The 19,523-nt window shown below is 43.9% G+C and overlaps 1 protein-coding gene across 8 annotated transcripts in view; it reads right to left on the bottom strand.

Annotated features, from left to right (window-relative positions):
• Positions 1 to 755: 755 nt before the first annotated feature.
• ADAM23 (ADAM metallopeptidase domain 23) overlaps positions 756 to 19,523 on the bottom strand; it is a 158,073-nt gene continuing 139,305 nt past the window's right edge. For 6 of the 8 annotated variants that reach the window (XM_044768334.2, XM_070508462.1, XM_014836403.3 and 3 more), the window contains one exon: positions 9,347 to 12,954. In XM_044768334.2, coding sequence (XP_044624269.1) covers positions 12,906 to 12,954 — 49 coding nt within the window. In that variant the 3' untranslated portion in view covers positions 9,347 to 12,905. Of the gene's footprint in view, positions 1,370 to 1,934; positions 2,082 to 9,346; positions 12,955 to 19,523 lie in introns of those variants that run through there. The other 2 variants (XR_011503018.1, XR_011503019.1) reach the window with 1 other exon arrangement.

The raw sequence follows: 19,523 nt of genomic DNA, 5'->3' as shown, positions 1-19,523 counted from the left end.
GCCGTTGTTTCTAGGACTTTGAACAAATCATTCATCTCTCCTATGCATCAACCTTGTCTGCAAATTAACTGGGTCCAATTAGATCATCTCAAAATTATTTCCTGCTTTACCAATTTATTATTCTATGATTTGTGGCAGTAATCCATTAATTAAATAAATGTCGAGAAATTCTGGAGTTTGGCAAAGTATTCAAAGTAATAATTAGAAGTGGTACAATCATTGTAGAAAGGAGTTAAACATTGGCATACTCCATGAGTAAGCAATTGCACTCCTCCTTATAAACACCAGAGAAATTCTTGCACTTGTACACTAAAAAAATATGTACAAGAATGCTCACGGAGACACTATTTATATAGTAAATATCCGGAAACAAGTCAAATGCCCAAAGAGTAGGGAATAAATAAATAAATTGTAGTCTGTTCATAATAGACTATTTCATAGCAGTTGAAATGAATGAAGTGTGGCGAGCTGGAATACCATGAATGGTTCCATAAATATAATGCTGAGAAGGAGAACATAAGTCCCAAAATTTTATATATGTCAATACCCTTTTTATAAAGTTAAAACAACTAAAACAAAACATTTATTAATAATATGTAAAAGAATATATCTATCTGTGTTTTCAAATGGCAATGAAATTATTGTTATAAGAATCAAGGGAGTAATGGCATTAGGAGGGAGGCATACAATGGACAAGGCAGAGTTTCACAAGGACATGTTGGTTACTGTCAATGTTCCAATTATCACACTGAGTTCTAGACTCACAGATATTTATTGTAGGATTTTAAATAAATAAGTCAGTAAGTAAATACATACATGCATACAGAAGGCCAACGGACTAATGACAGGGTATATCAAGAACCAAGGATTATGATTCATCCTACTTTTTTTACTAAATTTCAAGTAAAAAAAAATTAAAAGTCCATATCATCTATGGAAGGTCTTTAAGATAAAGATCTTAAGCTAAAGTTCTTCATTCCTCATGTAAAAGAAATGATGCAAAAATTCATTCACCAAAAATAGTAGAATTTCTTGATTATTTAAGATGTCTCCTACTAGAGCACCTACTCTTTTAACTATTGCTAATAAAACAAGGAGGGAAACCAGTTATACATCACATGCTGCCCTGAGCTCCAGTCCCCTTGGGATGACAACAGTCCCTCTCTATTCTCTTTGACCACCAGCCTCATCCGCATGCTCCTTCTCTGGAGCGAGGCCAGGACAGTGAGATGTGAGGGTCCATCCACAGCATCTTCCTGAGCAGAAGGGAGATTGTTGAGATGATTGATTACTTTCTATTTCAAAGCATGTCCTCTAAGTCTAAAGAGAAGTCATCAAGATATTTTTAAGCCACTGATGAATCGCCATGCTGATGGGGAACAAAGCAGATGAAGACAGTCAGAGAACAAGGCATTGAAATAGACTGACACTTATGTCCAAACCAAAGCAATTCATTTGTTCAATATTAGATACACACACACACACACACACACACACACACACATACCCTGTGCCACTCACTGTTATGGGCACGGGGAATACATATCAATGAACAAGATAAGCAAAGTCTTTGTTCTTGTGGAACTTCTACTGGAGAAGACTAATAATATTTAAGTAAACAAATGAATAAACAAGATAATTTAAGAGCAAAAGTGAAATGAAGGAAGTAAAACTATGTGTTATAATAGAGATTGAGAAGAAAAACATTGCTTTAAACCACAAATGACTTCAGTTCTCTAACTTTCTTAGATCTTCAATCCACGAAAGCTATGAGATTGCATCAATGCTCATTAGAACAAAATCGCAGCCCTTTATGCTTATAAAATTGCTTGTATCATCCACCTTCAAGTGTCATTAGGCGTACACATCTGAAACCACTGAAACCTACCAAGATAAGTGGGGAGCATGTGCCTTTTCAACAGTCAGCTGCTTACCTTCATCTCGTTTTTAGCCCTCCACTGCCTCTGCCTTGAAAAACCTTTAGAAAGATGGGTGACCTCTTCTAACAACCAGCAGCTCCTGGAGAAGAGCAAATTTCTCTTAACAGGCTCCATGCTTCCGATGTATCTGAGGATTATATCCTAAGGAAATTTAAATTTATACATAATCTTTATAGGCACAGATTTGAGAGCATGTTACAAACTCAGATATATGTATATACATATATATATGTTTGTATGCATGTGTGTGTATGTAGATCCACCCCATCTTGGGAGCCCACATTCAGATGACGTTTCATACCTAACACACATCTTGGGGCACCCATTCATACATGCCTTTGAATTAACAATCATGCTGAAAACTTCTAGACTCTAACAAAGGTGTGACATCAGCCAAGGCATGGATTAAAGCTTAGTGAGAAATTTACACATTCCTATATATAAGTTTGTGATTTTTTTCAGCTTATAAACCTGATCCAGAGTTGCTAACAGAAAGTTGATCACTTCTCTCAAACATGACATCTGCATTTGATATCCAATATAGCCTGTCATCCCCAGCAGAAAAAGATATCTAATTTTGGAACAAATTTGAGTTTCCAGTTCAACACCTCTTCCTCACTAGCTGACAGACAGCGGGAGAGCACTGTGCAGACCTACCATACAACCGTAGCATTGATCCATCTCAAGACCAGAAAGACATCAGGCAACAACCCGCGCACCAAAAGCGTTTGTGTTAAACATTTCATCAAATGCCAGGCAGTTTTTGAAACACTCTGGTGAGCTGCTGGTTGTAAAAACTGTTGAACCTCTTCCTTACCTTCCCTAGTTGTAAATGTTTCAGACGTAAAACCATAGACTAGAGGAGGAGATCAAAACAGCAAACAAAATTAAGTTAAAGCTGCGCTCTCCTGCTAAAGACCCTCTGAGCATTTTTGAAAAGTCCTATTTACAAGAGTGACCCCCCTCATTTCTAAATCACCATAGCTCAACCATGTCCAGGACCACGGTCCCAGTAACTGTCTGACCCCACACCTGTCCCTTTCTCTAAGATGGTTCCTGGAACTAGCGTTAGCGCCGTAACACACTCTGTAGAACAGCCTGACTCCGAATAGGGAGGTGGAGGCATTCTCAGGCCCGCACAAACCTACAGTCCGGGAGAAGAGTAGGACGAGGGGTTGGGATTATGCTGTTAGGGATGTTTCCAGGGTTTAATTTTTCCATAGTGGAGAAAAATCTCTTGTTTCAAAAGGAAGATGTCAACATTATTTTTTGCTGTCAATCACTTTTTGTGCGAGGAGTTTGATTTTAGATATTGATCAGTTTTCATGCAAGGAATTCAGAATTTGTCTTTGTCTTTCACTATAGTAAAAGCAAACATATACAAAGTTTTCTACCCAAATTAATTGCAAAGATGTTTAGCTAACTATCAAAATACTGCAGGAAAGTCAGCCAAACAGAGAGATGATCCATGTTATAAAATATTTGTAAGAGTCCACTAATATAAGTGATATTTGATTTGTGGACACTTGAACTGTTTGCCTTGCTGGGTAACTAACTGGAAACTAAACAAGCTTTGATAGTCAGAGGGCTTCTTCCAGGGACATTGGTCTGTAATCCATCTGTAAAAAGCCAAAGGCTTTGTGTTCCATATGAACAGGCACCCGCTCAGTATATGTCCTGAGGACAAAGCAAAAGGACTGAATTGACTACATTTTCTTCCTTTCATATGAGAGTTTAGTCTCATATAAATATTTGAGTATAAGGCTTTCTCATAGTTTTTTAACTTTAATAAAGAAAATTTATTTCTTCATTTCTGGTTGTAGCTAATGAAATGGGGCTCTAGGCAATGCATCACCCAGACAGCTGAGATGATATGGCTTTCTGAGAGCTCAGTGGAATACAGAGCCTCTTTGACTACTTGGAACCAGGACTTTCTGCTGGGATGGGCTCCTTTTGTTTCTTACGTTCGACTCGCGTTTCTCAAAGTACTAAAGGCCTGATAAAATGTCTTAAGCGTCTTACCTCTTCTTTGCGTGGCACTGAGAATGTAATTTTGAGACTCAAGAACAATGACCAACTTTCTTGTGTTCCGCCTTATGCGGATCACCCGCACTTACATCATGGCGGCCCAGGAGTAGTATTTTCCTGTGGAGACCTACCGTGATGTTATCAGTCAACAACTACTCTGCTGATAAAGTGATATTTGGCTTCTTATAAGTATAGGGGTATCATTCTCATCTCTTGAAACGGAATGCCAAATGCTTATAATTTCAGTTTTGGACTAAAGAAAGTGTAATTATGGGTATAGGAATGGAAGTAATAGGGTTTTTTAAAAATGTATTCTTTTGCTACACAGAGATAGTGTCAAAAGTTTCTTCAAGTGTGGACATCCCAGTTTCCCTCAAAGATTTTTCAGCTATCCTAGTGAAGTTCCCAAGGTTTATGGTAATCAAGTTGTACGCTGCCCTTCATGGAAAGCCGTTGTTGATTTCCTACCAGTTGGAACCGTGGCTACAGCAGGAAGATCAGATTCACCCTTTCTTGCTGAGTTTTGTTCTTGGGACGACAGGACTCAGTTCTGCTGTCAGTAATCTGTCAGCGCACAGCGCCAAGCTCCAGAGGTAACCTTCCTCGTCTGCTGCCTTTCTTCCCAACCTCTTCCCAATCTCTTCGGCCCTTTTTCTCCCACACTCCCTCCTTTCTCTTTCTGTGACACCTCCTTGAGAAACTGCCTCTAATTTTATGGCTTAAATTATCACATCTGTAGACGGTTCTCAAGGAAATATTTCCATCCTAACCCCTCTAAGGAGTCTTATATCCTCATTTCAAAAGCCTGCTGGACACCTTCACCCAGATTTCCTTCAAGCCCCTCAAGTCCAACAGATCCAAAAGGGGACACATCTTGGCCCCCTAACTCAGGATCTCTTTGAGACTGTCTCTGTCACCCTAGTCACTGGCCTTTCCCTTTGACCTTCCGAGCCCTTGCTTCCCACCACTGTTGCCCCTCTCTGTTGACTCCACCTGTGCCATCTGGTCCTTCCGCTCCTTTTCGTGTGGCTGAAGCCCTGGCTCAGTTGTTCATTATCCTGGATCTGTGCTATGGCCCTAGTGTCCAGCTGACTTGTGCACCTCCTGCTTCTCACCCGCAATCCGTCTATCTTCTGCTGCCAGACAGCTTCCATCACCCTGATCTCAGAAACTCGCTTCAACTGTCTGCAGAATCAAGTCCATGCCCGCCGGTTGAGGATCTCTACAGAATCTTCACCCAGGGCGCCAGGTCATGCCTCACTTCCCTCCTTTCCCCTTTCCACACTCTGGGCTCTGATAAACCAAGCTGCCTGGTGATTGTTCCAGACAGGCTTCCCTGGGAAGCAGACTCTGAGGCAGAGAGTGGGGGTAGGCTGTTTATTCGGGGCTACTTTTCTACAGCCGTGGAAGGTGGGGGACAGAAGTAGGATTGGGCAGAGGAAGAGGAGCTTCCAGGCAGCCCAAGAAAGGAGTTTTGGTCTTGCCCTGAGAGCTGTCCTGAGCCAGGTGAGAGGCCTGGACTGGGATAACCCCGCACTGGTCCATCATTGGATGCAGTCTTCTACGAGGAAGGCAGTTTTCTTCATTGGAGGCAATGCCCCAAAAGGCCAACAGCTGATGCCCATCTTCCGGCTGTTATCCCAGCAGATAGAAGCAGCCCTTTATAAGCCCTTTATTCCTCAGAGCAGATCTGAGCAGTACCTCACACACCCACCCAGGATCTCCATCCTCCCTAACAACTCCCCATGCGCACTTTCCTACAAGATGGTGGCAGACTACTCGCTCTCAATGCCCTTTCTAAACTTTCGCTTTAGTGATAATACGCCCCCTCAACCGTTACATTTTCTAGTTTTCTTTGCAACTAAACGTGGCTGTGTGACTCGGTTCTGACCAATGCCCGGGATAAAAAGTGATATATGTAACAGCTGGACTGGTGTCCAGAGGAAGTGGCAAGCCCTCCACATCTCCTCCTTTCCTGCTGCTTCCTGGAAGGCACACAGGGTGGTGGGAGCCGGAGCAGAGAATCTGTTCCGTGAGACAGAAGCTGTGCGCTAAGGATTGCACAGCAAGATGAAAGGTGTGTGGAGCCCCCATACCAGGTCTGGACGGCTCCTGCAAGAGACAGCCTTCCGCCTCGTTCAAGACACTGGGATCTTGGTCTTCCTTACTTCAGCTGAACTTGTATGTCCTGCTTGGTTCAAGCAGCAGCACCTCCCTCCCAGTTTCATGTCCATATCCACCAACGGTTCCAGCTCAAAGGCCACCTCTTCCAGAGAGTTCTGCTGATCTCCTCCCAACACCCCTAGAGCAGGGAGTCCTCCTCTGCTGATCTCCATGGTGGTTCATCTGTATTTCCCTTTCCCAGTGTGACACTTTCACCACAGTGGCCATTCTTTCCCTATTTCTCAGCTCTGCTGTGAGCTCATTTACCTCCTGAGGCTAGAAGCTATTTACAGCTCCCGGGAGTTCTGAAGAACTCTCCATGTACTCCTGATCATTCAGGAAGATTTTGTTTTGTTATGCTTTGTTTTGCCTTATTTTTGTAGGACCAAGTGATTGACTGGGCCAGTTTGGCTTTCAATGATCATCACTGTCAGATAAATGTCCACACAAGGGTGGACGCTTGGGTCACAGGTGCACAAGTGTTCCCATAAGTGTGTGCGCACACGCAGTCAGCTGGCAAAGGCGCAGATCCTGGCAGGACAACTCTGCCGAGGTGATGAGGCGCCGCGGCATTTCCTTTCTCTCCAGACGTCACGTGCGTGACCAGTAACTTGTTCTAGTCAAGGAGCCAGACCTGCTGATAGGTTTCCGAAAAGATCGAGGGATGGCAACCCTCTCTGAGGCATAAAAGATAGATAAACACCAACTTTAGTGGACCGGAAGTGCAACTGCACTTGGAAAACGATTCTGACCCCTCATTATTTGGAGGACTTACTAAATGATGCTTTAAAAGCATTTATAGTTCTTATCCACCCCCTCGCTCCAGACTGAGATTAGCCAGGGATTTTTATGCTAAGAAAAGATTAGAGGTTTACAGCCAGGTCAAGAAGCCGTCTTTGTCATTACTGACAGCCCAAACATTTAAGACTGATCCATGATAAGCTATCAGAGGGTAAATATCTAAAAATAAAGGCTCTAACGGAGACCCTCATAATAATAATCTTCACACAGGCAAAAGAAATCCAGACGTCTGCAGCAGAACATTAGATCTGAACATTACAGGTTGTCCTGCTTCCAAGGGATTTGTGAACGGACTTCTGCCAACTAAAACGAGCCCGGGTTAAACCTAACAATAGGTGATCGTGGTAATAGGTCCAATTGCACAGTCTTGTGCTCAGATGCCACCTCCTCTGTGAAACCCTCCTTGACCTCAAGGGCAGAGAGAGTCTCCCTCCTTTCTCCTCCCACAGCACCTAATTACTTACGTCTATAGGGCACTTATCCCATTGTATGTAAATGTTGCATCTTGTGGCTGGCCCCCTGGCCGAGTGGTTAAGTTCGCCCGCTTTGCTTCAGCAGCCCAGGGTTTCGCCCATTCGGATCCTGGGCGCGGACATGGCACCTCTCCTCAGGCCACGTTGAGGTGGTGTCCCACAACTGAAAATATACAACTACGGACCGGGGGTGCTTTGGGGAGAAAAAGGAAAAATAAAATCTTAAAAAAAAAATGTTGCATCTTGCTCAAAGATTGAGAGCTGAGAGTCAATGAAACCTTGAGACCCGGCACAGTACCGTAGGATTTTTATAGATCAAGTGTTTGTGAAAGGTACGAAGGAAAAAAAGAAAGAAGGGAGGGAGGGGGGGAGGGCGAGGAAGTGGATGGAAGGAAACACAGGCCAGATGAGTCAGACACTTAGCACTACTTACCCCAGGGGTCTGAGCTCCTCTTCCTGGTCTTGGAACAGGTCGCCCCCTGTGCCCTGAGTGTGTTTCCCACTTTATCAGACTGGTGAGCCTGTCTTTGCTGTCATCTTTCACGATAGCTCAAAACACCTCGTTTGCAATGTACAGCATGGGCAGTATAGTCAATAATGCTGCAGTAACTTGTTCTGGTGACGGATGGCAACTAGACTTATCGTGATGATCATCTCATAATGTATATAAATACTGAGTCACTATGATGTACACTTGAAACTAACAGCACATTGTATGTCAATTGTACTTCAATTAAAAAAAAGAACGACTTCTTTTGGGAAGACTTCCTGCATCCCTCTCCCGCCTAGCCCAAACCACTTCTCTTTGTACTCCTAGCACATGGTTGACTCACCACCTTGGGCTCAAAGGGCTTTGGTTTTGTTTTAAATGAGTGTCTCTCCCTGCCAGACTGTGAGCATTAGGCCAAGAATTGTCTTCTGTTCCTTCAATTGCCAGGAGTTGCTCCTAGCATAGAGACTGAACAAATATTTGTTGAGTGAATAAACTAATGAACAGAAGTCTCTAACCCCGGTACCTTAACCTCAAGGGTGCCTATCTTAAATGTCAGAGTCACCTAGGAATTCCACGTGAGCAGACAGATTATCTACAGGATGATTCATGTCCAATTCAACTCCAGGGCTGCAGCTCTGTTACCTAGGGAGTCTCTGGTTTCTGGGTCTCTGTTCTCAGTCAGCTACCAGGGGAGCAAGGAACTTACTTCAAGGTTAACCTCAAAAAGAGAATGGCTTAAAGGAAAACATATCAAAAAATCAGATCATCCCTTAAGAGTCCAATATAAATGATACTTTAATATGCTTTCTTATTTAAAGCATCATATTCATGTTATTTTGTTTCTGTATTTCTTTTATTACACGAAATGACACGGAAACAGGTGAATTATGGTGACCAGACATAAAATTTACATAAGATTCTTCAGACCTGGGAAGAAGAGGCTCTTCGAGGGGAACTTTCGCTCTTGCTAAGTTTGGACTTTATCCTACAGGAAAGGAGGGCCCTGCAAACTGCCACCCGAGGAATGACGTGTCAGACTGGCCTCTCTCTGTGTCGGTGCCACAGATACAGTGAGACACACCCAGCTGCTGAGGCCAAACCAAGGCAAGGCTGTGGGCAAGGGGAGACACTGAGAGACACTCCTGATGAGGAATATTAGTTGATGCCCAAGTCCACGTGAGGTGTGAGGAAATACTTCCCTTCGAATGTTTTGATAGCACGGTTTATATAACCAAATACTTCCATTTCCTTCATAGCCTGATCGTAAATTTGGTACCAGCTCAAAAGTGTGGATGTTACCACTAGTCATTTCCTCTTTAAACTCAGAAGAGACACTAAAGAAAAAAAATTGACAGTGGTATGATCCTAAGGTGTTTTTTCCCCCTGATTTATAAAAAGCAAAGCATTTCCAATAAATCCCATGAAACTGAATCCTAATCAGGAGTATATTTATCATTCATCAGAGATTTTATTTTGCTCCATTGACATTAAATTTTGAGTGAGCCTTTGATCGAGAGACCGGTGCTAAAACTCTTGATGATATCAGATGCACGGCCACTTAACCAGACGGGAGGACACAGAAAGAGGGTTGAAGAAAAATGATCAAAGTATAAAGCTACAACATTCTACGTTAACAAAAGTTTTAATATACACTTGACTAAAAGATGCATACAATGACTACTGAACCTCCGTTCACAGGCAGCCAACAAGATATGGATGAATTTATTAACTTCAAACAAAACTTCAGGTTGTGTACTTAAACTACAAACCATTTAAAAATGAAAATTAACAATGGAAGCAACAATGACTATAAAATATGATGGGATGACCTTAAAGAAAAGATTCAAGTATTGTTTGTAAAATTCTTCAGACACTAGTCTTTGAAAAGTTTGTGCATTTCCCACCTTTGCATAGTAAAACAGAAAAACAAAAACAAAAAACACACCTACCACTTGGTAAAACTCCACAGCTGTACGTGATCGTGTTTCATAACATGCACCTATGCGTACTGCTCGTTTATCAAGAAGGAGTAGCTCTCATCCACTGGGCTCATGCAGGATCCCAGGTGAGCAATGAAGTGAGCGCAGGTCTCCTAGTCCAGGTGTCGCTGATTAATGCGCCAAAAGTACAGCAGGTGAAATGGGGCTTGTGGTCACTTCACACCAACTCTCGTCGGGGGACGTTAAACAGCGAGATGCTTGGCTTTGAGCTCAAATTAATAAAAGGGAGTATTCACAGCACGAAAATCAGCAAATGAATAGCACGTGCAAGAGAAAACACAGCAGTCTGAAAATAGCTGACCTCAAACCACCTCAAACCATCCTAAGCCATTGCTGACGGCTGTATGGTGGCAGCACCTTTCCTATTCGCGCACACAGCTTAAAGCTTGTGGTTTTTACAGATACACACAAATAATTTAACATTGGAGCACAGGTTTGGTTACCTACGAAACTGCCAGTGTGACAAAAAGTTACACTGGACGTTTGCCATATGTACATAGTATTGGGGACCACTGTGGTCGGATTTAAAACATAACATCGCACATTTACAATGTTGTTTGTGAAATGCTCGAAAGTCAACAATAGACATTTAACTTGTTTTGTAACCACCGTGGGTTTGTGTCTGTTCAGTCGCCGTGGTGCCTCTGGAACAGCAGTGGACGTGTATGGCGTACTCAGCAGCGGCTGGGTATCCGCCGGCGAGGAGGACCCAGCCACAGACAGACACAGCCGATGCAGTGAAAGGAAGATGCCGAGCCATCTGAGTCTCCTCCAGCTGGAAGAGCCACTGCCACAGGTAGAGGGATACACCGTGCCCCATGAAACCAAGAGCAAGGGTGATAAACCATGCAGACAGCCCTGTTACTACAGTCAACGCACACAGCCAGTTCCCGAGAATGCCTGCACGCCTGTGTAGCACCTGGCACTCAGACAGCAATAACAGGTCGAAGATGTTAGGTTACATACAGCCTGTTGTGTTAGATAGAAATCAAGGGTTCGCTCTATGGTTGTGACACTTCCACAATTAAAGATATCTGGGGGAAAATCCCACTGTTTTAAGCAGCACATTTTTAGGACATAATCCTTTGCAAAGTCAAATCAAATGCTGTGAAACGAGTGGCGTGAATCTTGCTGAAAAGGGTCTTAAAGCTAAACCTAGCTACGGATTTGGCTGTCAAGGAGAAGGGAGTAGTAGATTGCATGTCCTGTTCCTAAAAAAGAGGGGCTTAGAGAAGCACGGGCTCCCGGGGGGCCGCAGGCAGGCTCAGCTCCAGACGGCTGCCCCTGCAGGGGTTCACCGCAGTCTGCACACTCAAAACACAGCTGGGACCAAATTTCTTCATTAAAGTATTCCCTTAACACTTGAACAGAAGCTCTCTTGACCATAAATGGAAGAAATCAGTGAAAGTGAAGTAAACTGAGAGGGACTTGGGGACCCGGATTCCACCAGCAAATCTGCCTGGAGGAGGGAGATGGGGGTTTGTAGACAGTGGAATCCCCTTAGAACCCAGGGCAGCAGTGCACGGACCAGCAACACAGTGCGGGCCAAGCCAGGTTTTCTGAAAACAACACACAGAATTAAAACCTATTGTCACGATGCTCGCAGAAGGCGACGGCCGCTCCCGGTGCCAGCGCGGTTTTACAGCGCAGCTCTACCAGACGTGTTTTGAGGCAGGAAGATGAAGCAGGGATGAAATATTGACAATAATGGATATGAATAAAATGGGAAGTTTAACTTTTCCCCCAAGCTTTCAACATTTAAAAATTATTTTTTTATTTAAGGCTTTAAGTTTCTCCTCCTTTCACATTAATGACAGGGAAAGAAAATTGTCAAAACCAAAAACGAGCCTCATGAGGTTGGCACTTCTGTGAGTGATTTGAGGGTGTCTCCGTTCTCACACCGCACACACACGCTTCTAATGACACCAAAACTTGAGGGGCTTGTCAGGGCGTGTATTTGCATTTACACAAGTTCTGTGGTTTTAATTTGGGTTATTTTGTTGTTTGTGTCCCCCCACCTTTCATTTCTTTTTGGATTCAAGCATTTCATTTTTAAATTGCACCTATTTTGTGTCCAAACTCCCTGCATCAGTGGCTACGTCTGTCTTTTTTAAGCAAACCCAACAATTATCGTACAACATGTTACAACAGAGAAGGACAGACAGAGCAGAAACAGAGAAAAGAAACCAAAAGGATGGGGAGCCAACCGGTAAACTCGGATTTACAGGGCACCTTTACAGGGGGAATATTTCAATACAGACAAGTGAAAATGAGGCGTCAAAATCGCTTATTTCCATATTTACATTTATAAAAGAACTATACAGTAGCATCGTTGTTCATATTCCAGCTCCCATTTCCAAAGGATGCTCAGTCCAGGAGAGAAAACACCGGAGAGTGAGTCAACCAGAGCAGGGCCGTGTGCTCCTCGGGCCGGTCCAGACCGGGGCGGGCGGCTCCCCTGCTCTTCTTTCCCTTCACGGAGGCGAGGGTCAGGTGCAGGTTTTGCTGTGGACTGGCTTGCTAGCTGCTGTAGGATGTATGCCATGCAGTTTTTACCCTTTCGAAAATTAGATCTTCATGCCACTGGAGTGTGTCATTGGTCGGAAAAGGAAAAACAAAATCATGCCAAATCATTTAGAAGATATTAAGTGCCAGCAGGCTGAGGACAGAAAAAAATCATTTGCTATTTTTTAATGGTCCTTTTATTGCACTTAATTTTTTGTTGTTCCTTCTTCCTTTAGCTAGAAAAAAAAGAGTCTGAAATAGTTCTTTTTATAACATTGTCTTTTGCCCCTTTTGATTGACAGGTGGGGGGAGGGGCTCTCTGAAATTATTTCCAAAAAGCAGAGTTTTCTTTTACCCCATCCCTGTCGCCCCAACTTTAGTTCTGTAGTCACTACCACCCATTGTTCCCATTTACAGACTTAACAGTTCCGGCAACGTGGCTGCAAGTGTGTCACACCCAGAGTGCCACCGTGCAAGGTGCCGGTCATCCAGGGCCGCCGCTTCAGATGGGGCCTTGCTGGGTGGGATCGAATCTCCTCTTCTTGACATTTCTTCCAGAGTGCGTCAGAAAAGGATGCAACAGAGGGGAGAAATCCACAATATTAATCAGATGATGATGAGGGGATGATGCAATGACAACAAGGCTAGCTCCAGAGCACGGTAATCAGCTCACACCAACGCAGATTTTCCAAAAGAACGTGAAACTGAAGCGCAGAACAGCCTGCAGTTTCGAGCGTCCTCACATCTCCGCGAGAGGAGCCCCATTTGTGAAGACCCTAAACAAGCTTCAAGTCGTTCATTTTAAAGCACTGGCAGCCTCGGCAGCCCAATTTGTCTCTTGATTCAGAAGTAGATGCCACAGCTAATTTTGACTAGACGAGAATTATTACAGGGCTCTTCCACTGGGCGGGCTATTAGGAGAACTAAGCAAAGCTCGGAAGGTCTTGTGGCTCCTTCCTTCCAGAAGTCGAGAGCTCTGTGTCAGTGGCCTGGCCTTTGCCCTGGAGGCAGAAAGCCCTGTCTGCTGTTCTCCGGCTGCCCTGGGGTGTGAGCTCTTACCCTGCTATGGAACAAGCACGTTCATATGCAAAGGGCGGAAACCAGAGTGCACAGTGAGACAGCACACTCCAAGGAGAATGGACACGGGCTCGGGTTAGTTAAGCAAATGCAGCAGTTCAGCTTAGTTGAAATAAGCGAGTTACAATGCCTTGCTCACAGTGTCCAGTCTCCTAAAAAGTGGTTCCTATGTTTAAAAGGAGAAAAGAAAGAACCAGCAAGACACCACAAGGCAACAACAAAAGTTGGTTGCAACCTCCCCATGGTCTGGCTTCATGTGGGGCATCAAGCAAGAGGCTCATGCACTTGGTCTGCGCACCGGGCGGGTGCAGCACAGCTGCCACCGAGGCGTCATGCAAACTGGGACCAAGGAGTCCCCAGGACCCCTCACTCCCCTGCCCACCCACTCAGGGCCAGCTGGATACCCTCATAGCCCTAAGAGCCAGAGGGTCACAGGACACTCCTCTTCTGCCGGAGCTCATTCAAGATAAGAACAACATGAGAGCTTGAAGTATATAAAAAGACACCCTGCAAAGTTCTTATTTCACCCAAGACGACCACTTTGATGCTTCTCTTTTGAAATATCAAATAGAAAACTCTTTAAAGAAAACCTCCTTTTTGCTAATGTTTTCAGTCATGGCCCAAGCATGTGGCCACTGGCCTGGCAGGCAATCTTCGGCAGCAAAAGCTGTTTACCACAGCGCCGCCTTTTCCTCACCACCCCTGCCCCTCAGAATCTACATTCTTGAAAGCAGGTGTTGCTGACCTGCCCAGGAAACAGGCAGCACCAAGAGGGACCTCTCAGCATGTGTCTGTCACTTGGGAGCACAGGGTCTGCGTCTCTACCCATGCTCACAGCCCTGGAACGTCCATGGAGGAGGAACCACACTTCCTGTGAGGCAGGTGGGGAGAAACAGGGACTGCTTGACCTTGTGAGATGACCCTGAAGGACCAGGGACCCAGACAACACAGCGGTGTGTGGCTGGAACTCCAGGGAAGTGTTAAACTGACGTCTCCTCAAAGAAAATGAACGTCGAGGAAAGACCTCACTAGCTAGCGCTGTGCATGTACACGACTATATGGCCCACATCAAAATTCCTTTATTCAAATTCAGGGAGTCGGCTAACAGCCATGTCCACGGTCACAACGGCAATCCAGTTCATTTTCAAATGGAGATATGAAATTCCATCTCAGCCTGGTATCCAGGCAACCTCCAGTGTCCAAAAGTTTCTGCTCCATTTAAAAGTCAGTTTTTGAAGCTTAGGTTGCACTTTTTTATAAAAAACAATGTTGTCCAGGGTTACTGGGCTCCCTGGTTAGACCAGGAGGCCAGGCCACCCTGTAGAATCATGCCTTTCTATGGGGAAAGGGACACTGAATATCTACAGGGATTCCAGGACCCTGTTTCCTCCACTGATCCCAGCGGGGCGGTGTGGAGCCCCATGGTGCGGACGGACAGAGACACCCCCGCGCAGGGTGACTTCAAGGCTCCTCAGTGTAAACTGCAGAACTGCTAGGGGCCACTGCGTGTTGAGAACTGCCTGTTCTGAGCTTTCTCTATGAAAAGAAGTCTCGTTCCATGTGAATGTGAAAGCACAACTCTCACAGCCAGGTGCCTGCAGCTTTCCCTCCACAGCTGTCTCCTCTGAAAACCCTCTGCCCCTGGGACTCTGCAGACAGTTACCTTTCTCATCAAAACCTGTGAAGTATTTTTGGATCATTATAATATATTAGCATAATCCATAAACCTTGCATGGACCCAGTTTTCACCAATTTTTACTACTTCTGAAAAAACCTGTACCCTTGTCTACAATATATATTATACTATACACACATCTACACAGAATTAAAACCAAGCTCTCCAGGTGACCGTAACCATCTCGGAGTTGTAAAGCCTTCAGATCTGTTTTCACAGGTATGTACTTATCCACCACTATCACCTCTTTATCTTTCCACCAAAAGTCACTGCCCCCCGACCAAGGAGCCCTCGCCCAACTCCTCCTAGGCCACCTCAGATTGAGTCCACTTCCCCAGGGGGTCCGGGGACTGTACTGGGTCTTCCTGGCCAACCTGGCACGACTACGACCCCCTAGGTCTGAGTGAGAATGTGCCTCGCCCAGGAGTGACAGGTACCAGGGAGACCAGGCTCCTTAACAGACACCGGGACATGGTCCTGGGATCAGATAAGCTGCAGTCTGGTTATCCTCCTCACAGAAAGACCAGCTAGAACTGATTCCATTTCCTAATTCTGCAAAAATCAAAAGCCAAGAGAAAAAAGAGAGACATTTCCTCTTTTGAGAAAATATAATTAGCAATATTAAGTTCCTTTCAAATTTCATCCAACTTGACCTTCAAACAATTCAGTTAACTCTCCTTGTGGTAATCCAGACATGGTTCTTTAAATTTCACTTATGCAAGTACCTTTTCTTTTAGTCTTTTCTTTACGCTGTTCAACCAAACGGAACACAGGCCAAACCGAATCTCTCAGAGCCAAAGTCAGGTTCAATAAGAACTTGTAACCCAAGTTACTTCTGATAGAGAGGAAACTATATATGATAATTACACAGACTTATTAAACCAACACCTTTAATGTCGAGAGCAGTTCTGCCAGGGCAGTACGGCCACTACTGCCACCGAATCCCACGGAGAGAGCGAGTGGTGGGGTGGTGGGGCGGTGGGGCGGTGGGGCGGTGGGGCGGTGGGGCGGTGGGGCGGTGGGGCGTGGCAATGGGGGCCCACAGCCGGAGACATTATGAAATGGGTGGAAGAATGCAATAATCGTCCGAAATCTTGTGATCTGAATTGTCGACCAACTATGTCACTGTCACTTTCAAGTTCTTTTCCTACCATCACCTAGAATTTTTCTTTCCTGCTGCCATCACCTATGGTGTTGATATACTTTCATGTGCATGTAAATGACTATACTGCTCACATCTTAAGTCCTGCATTCAAATCTAGGGAATGCCAGATAAAAAGCCACGTCCAAGGTAATGACAGCAATTCTGTTCATTTTTAAATGGAGATAGGAAGTTCTCTTTTTATACATTTGTCACCTTTCGTAAGCTGTGGGAAGATGCTACTAAACGATCTTTCAATCTACTTGATTTTTCTCTATGTCTACTAAAGCAACAGCTCTAATAATCCAGTCGAGTAGCATTATCACTCGACACTGGACAGAGGCCATGAGTCACCACATCAACCCGCAGGGAGGCTGCAGCCCTCTGCACCGCAACGCAGGGCTCTGTCCTGCAAGTGGCAATGCAGAGGAGAAGGAGCGCGGGGTGCGTGTAAACAGACGCAGACATCCGGAAAAGGTGGGCCCGCCGGGGTGGCAAGGGCCGATGTGTATGCTTCCCTGGACTGCTCAGAGAAAAGCCCTAAGACCCTAAAGAATGGGTATCTATAGACTAAATCATCCCTTAGGATCCTCATAGTTGTGGAATGTCGGGTTAACTGAAGTCACTCAGGTGTACCCACCACATGACCCAACAGATCAGAATTTGTTAAAACAAATAACCTACCAAATAAAGCGTTTTTGTCTTCTCAGGATTTCCCCAACCTGGCTTACGGAAGTCTCGTCTGCATTAACCAAAGCGTTCAGACTCTACTACTCTGCTAAAAAGAAGTAATCTAAATGTATATTATTTTTTGATGACAATCCTGATAAACCTTTATCATCACTTCAGACACACAGACGTGCACCCATTCACACACACACACGCACACTCACATATGCTTATGCTTTTACCACCTATTTCAGAGGAAATGCCGTTTAAGAAAAGAACTATAAAGAATGGCAGACAAGGTCCGGGGTCAGAGCACAGCTGTACTTCCCATTTACACTCCGACAGGTCACGTATGGTATGACGCTTCTTCCACATCTAAACTACTCAGTGTGACACCTGAAGAAACGTGACGTTAGGAGAAAGCAATACTCCCCTGGGGAAGTTAATAGACTTTCCTTTAGTCTAAAAGTTTATGTACCCTCAAATTCTTCAGGCTACTTTGCTAATTTCTCTTCTAGTAATAAAAGCCTGATTTCAGGAGGGATTTCCAATAAAGGTATTTAGAGCAATCTTTTTTACAAACTATTTTCAATTTCTGATCCTAAAGGAAACTCTCTTGTAGCTACATCGAACTCAATGAAAAACTCAGTGTCATCTCAATTAGCAAATAATTGCCCTTCCAAATCATCTCCAGACTCATAATCTCCAAAACTCCAAGTGGTGGGAAAATCTAGACTTTCTCATCCAGCATTCAAAGCCTTTTCTTGCAAGGCAGAAGTAGTTACTTAATGTTTAATACAAACCACATTGCTAATGTTAAAATCTAAAGTAAATTAAAACCCTCTTGGTTAGCACCCAGAGCAGCAGCTTCTCAAATTGAAACTGCTAAAGTTACATGTCCAAGAACTATCTTGCCTTCCTTTTTTGTTTCAGGACATAAAAATATTTATTTCACACTCCTGTGTGCCTTCTGCGAGGTTTTCCGTTAGGGTAATGATTAGGGCCATAGGGCATGGGAGGGGGCTGACAGCTCAGCGGGACTCATGCCCGCACGACAGTCCCCACAGAGGCTGTTTCTCCCCTCACTGTGTCTGTCTCCCACGCCTTTTTTTCTATTCTTCTGATGACTAGACATCTCTCTCAGATAGAATCTGTACGGCCTGATCCACTTATATACACAGTGATAAAGCCTGTTCCGTTTTTCCCCAAAGAAACATGCAATTCAAGCTGTGAGCTAGGCCAGGCCACTGTTTTGAGGTCCTGCTACAGAATAGCGCTCTCATCTCCAAATGCTGCCACGGTAAATTTGTCACTGCAGTTTGCTGGGGGGCCAAGATGCACAGTAGACTATTTTTCAGGCCTTTGAAAAGGACGTTTCCTAATGCCAAGGAGGCATAAGCCTGGGCAGGAGCCAAATTTATTTTTCTTGAGGCATATTCATGAAAAAGTTCCAGGGAGCATTATACCACAATAACAGATCATGGAACTACCATGACGTGGTAATGAGGAACTGAGAAAAGCTTCCACTGGGATAGGGCCCGCCCAGATAAAGCGTGTCTTTCCTCAGGTACCACATAAGCGACTCATTATCTGAGTGATGTCTTGCGAATGCCATAACAAGAAATGCCAATGTGAGCAGCCCAGTGTGTGTGTGTGTGTGTTTGAAAACACACTGATGCCAAAATTACCATTTCACCAAACAAGTGTGAGTTTATAAATGTCTGTAGAAGAGAAGCACCTTTTGATAACACCTTTCCAAGTTGAAGCCACTCAGAAACTTGTAGGCTTACTCATTAAATATTGACAACAAAACTAGCAGAACACATTGAATTTATTTAAATCATTTTCTGGCTTGTTTTTCTTTCATGATCAGCTTCTAATAATAACATTTTAGCTGGTTTAGATATAATGAATACAGGATCCGAAATATAAAATAAAACAAAGTTCATAATTAAGGCAATTAGATAATTCAGGCCAAAAACTTCCTCTATTGAATAACCAGATGGAGGCAAAGTGGGTTTTGAATTTGGGTGATGGTCTTATTTCCCATTTAAATTTGTTTCTGTAGAGCTGGTTGAAGCTGAGTTTATCATGGGGAGTATCTGGAACAGCGTGTCTTCTCTGCAAATCATAATCATCAAGTCATTACAGCAGGAAAAGACACAAAAACCAATTATCCAGCGAATCCGAGGTATGGAAACAACCAAACTAGATAAATCAGGTTTAAAAATTTTCACCATAATTAAGGTTTGTTTGTGATTATCTGGCTTGTCTATTTAAACAAACTTAGTTTGGTGATCAACGTATGCTGCAAACTAAAAGGTCATAACGAAAACACCAGGCAAACCTGTGAATACTAACAGTTAATTAGAAAATATCCAGTGTGACAAAGCCAGATTTCAAACTCCAAAGTGAAATGAATTCAGTAGGTTATGGCATTAATGAAAATATTTTTTTAGTTTGTTTTTATAAAATAATGAAGCTTTTCAAACCACAAAGCTACAGATATTATGTTACATGTGAAAAACAATGATCAAACGGTTACTCAGGTTGTGAAA

This window comes from Equus asinus, chromosome 4, assembly GCF_041296235.1.
Source record: "Equus asinus isolate D_3611 breed Donkey chromosome 4, EquAss-T2T_v2, whole genome shotgun sequence".
In the NCBI taxonomy this organism is placed as follows: domain Eukaryota; kingdom Metazoa; phylum Chordata; class Mammalia; order Perissodactyla; family Equidae; genus Equus; species Equus asinus.
The sequence above is the reverse complement of the archived record's forward strand: the minus strand, read 5'-3'. Positions and strand labels throughout refer to the sequence as shown.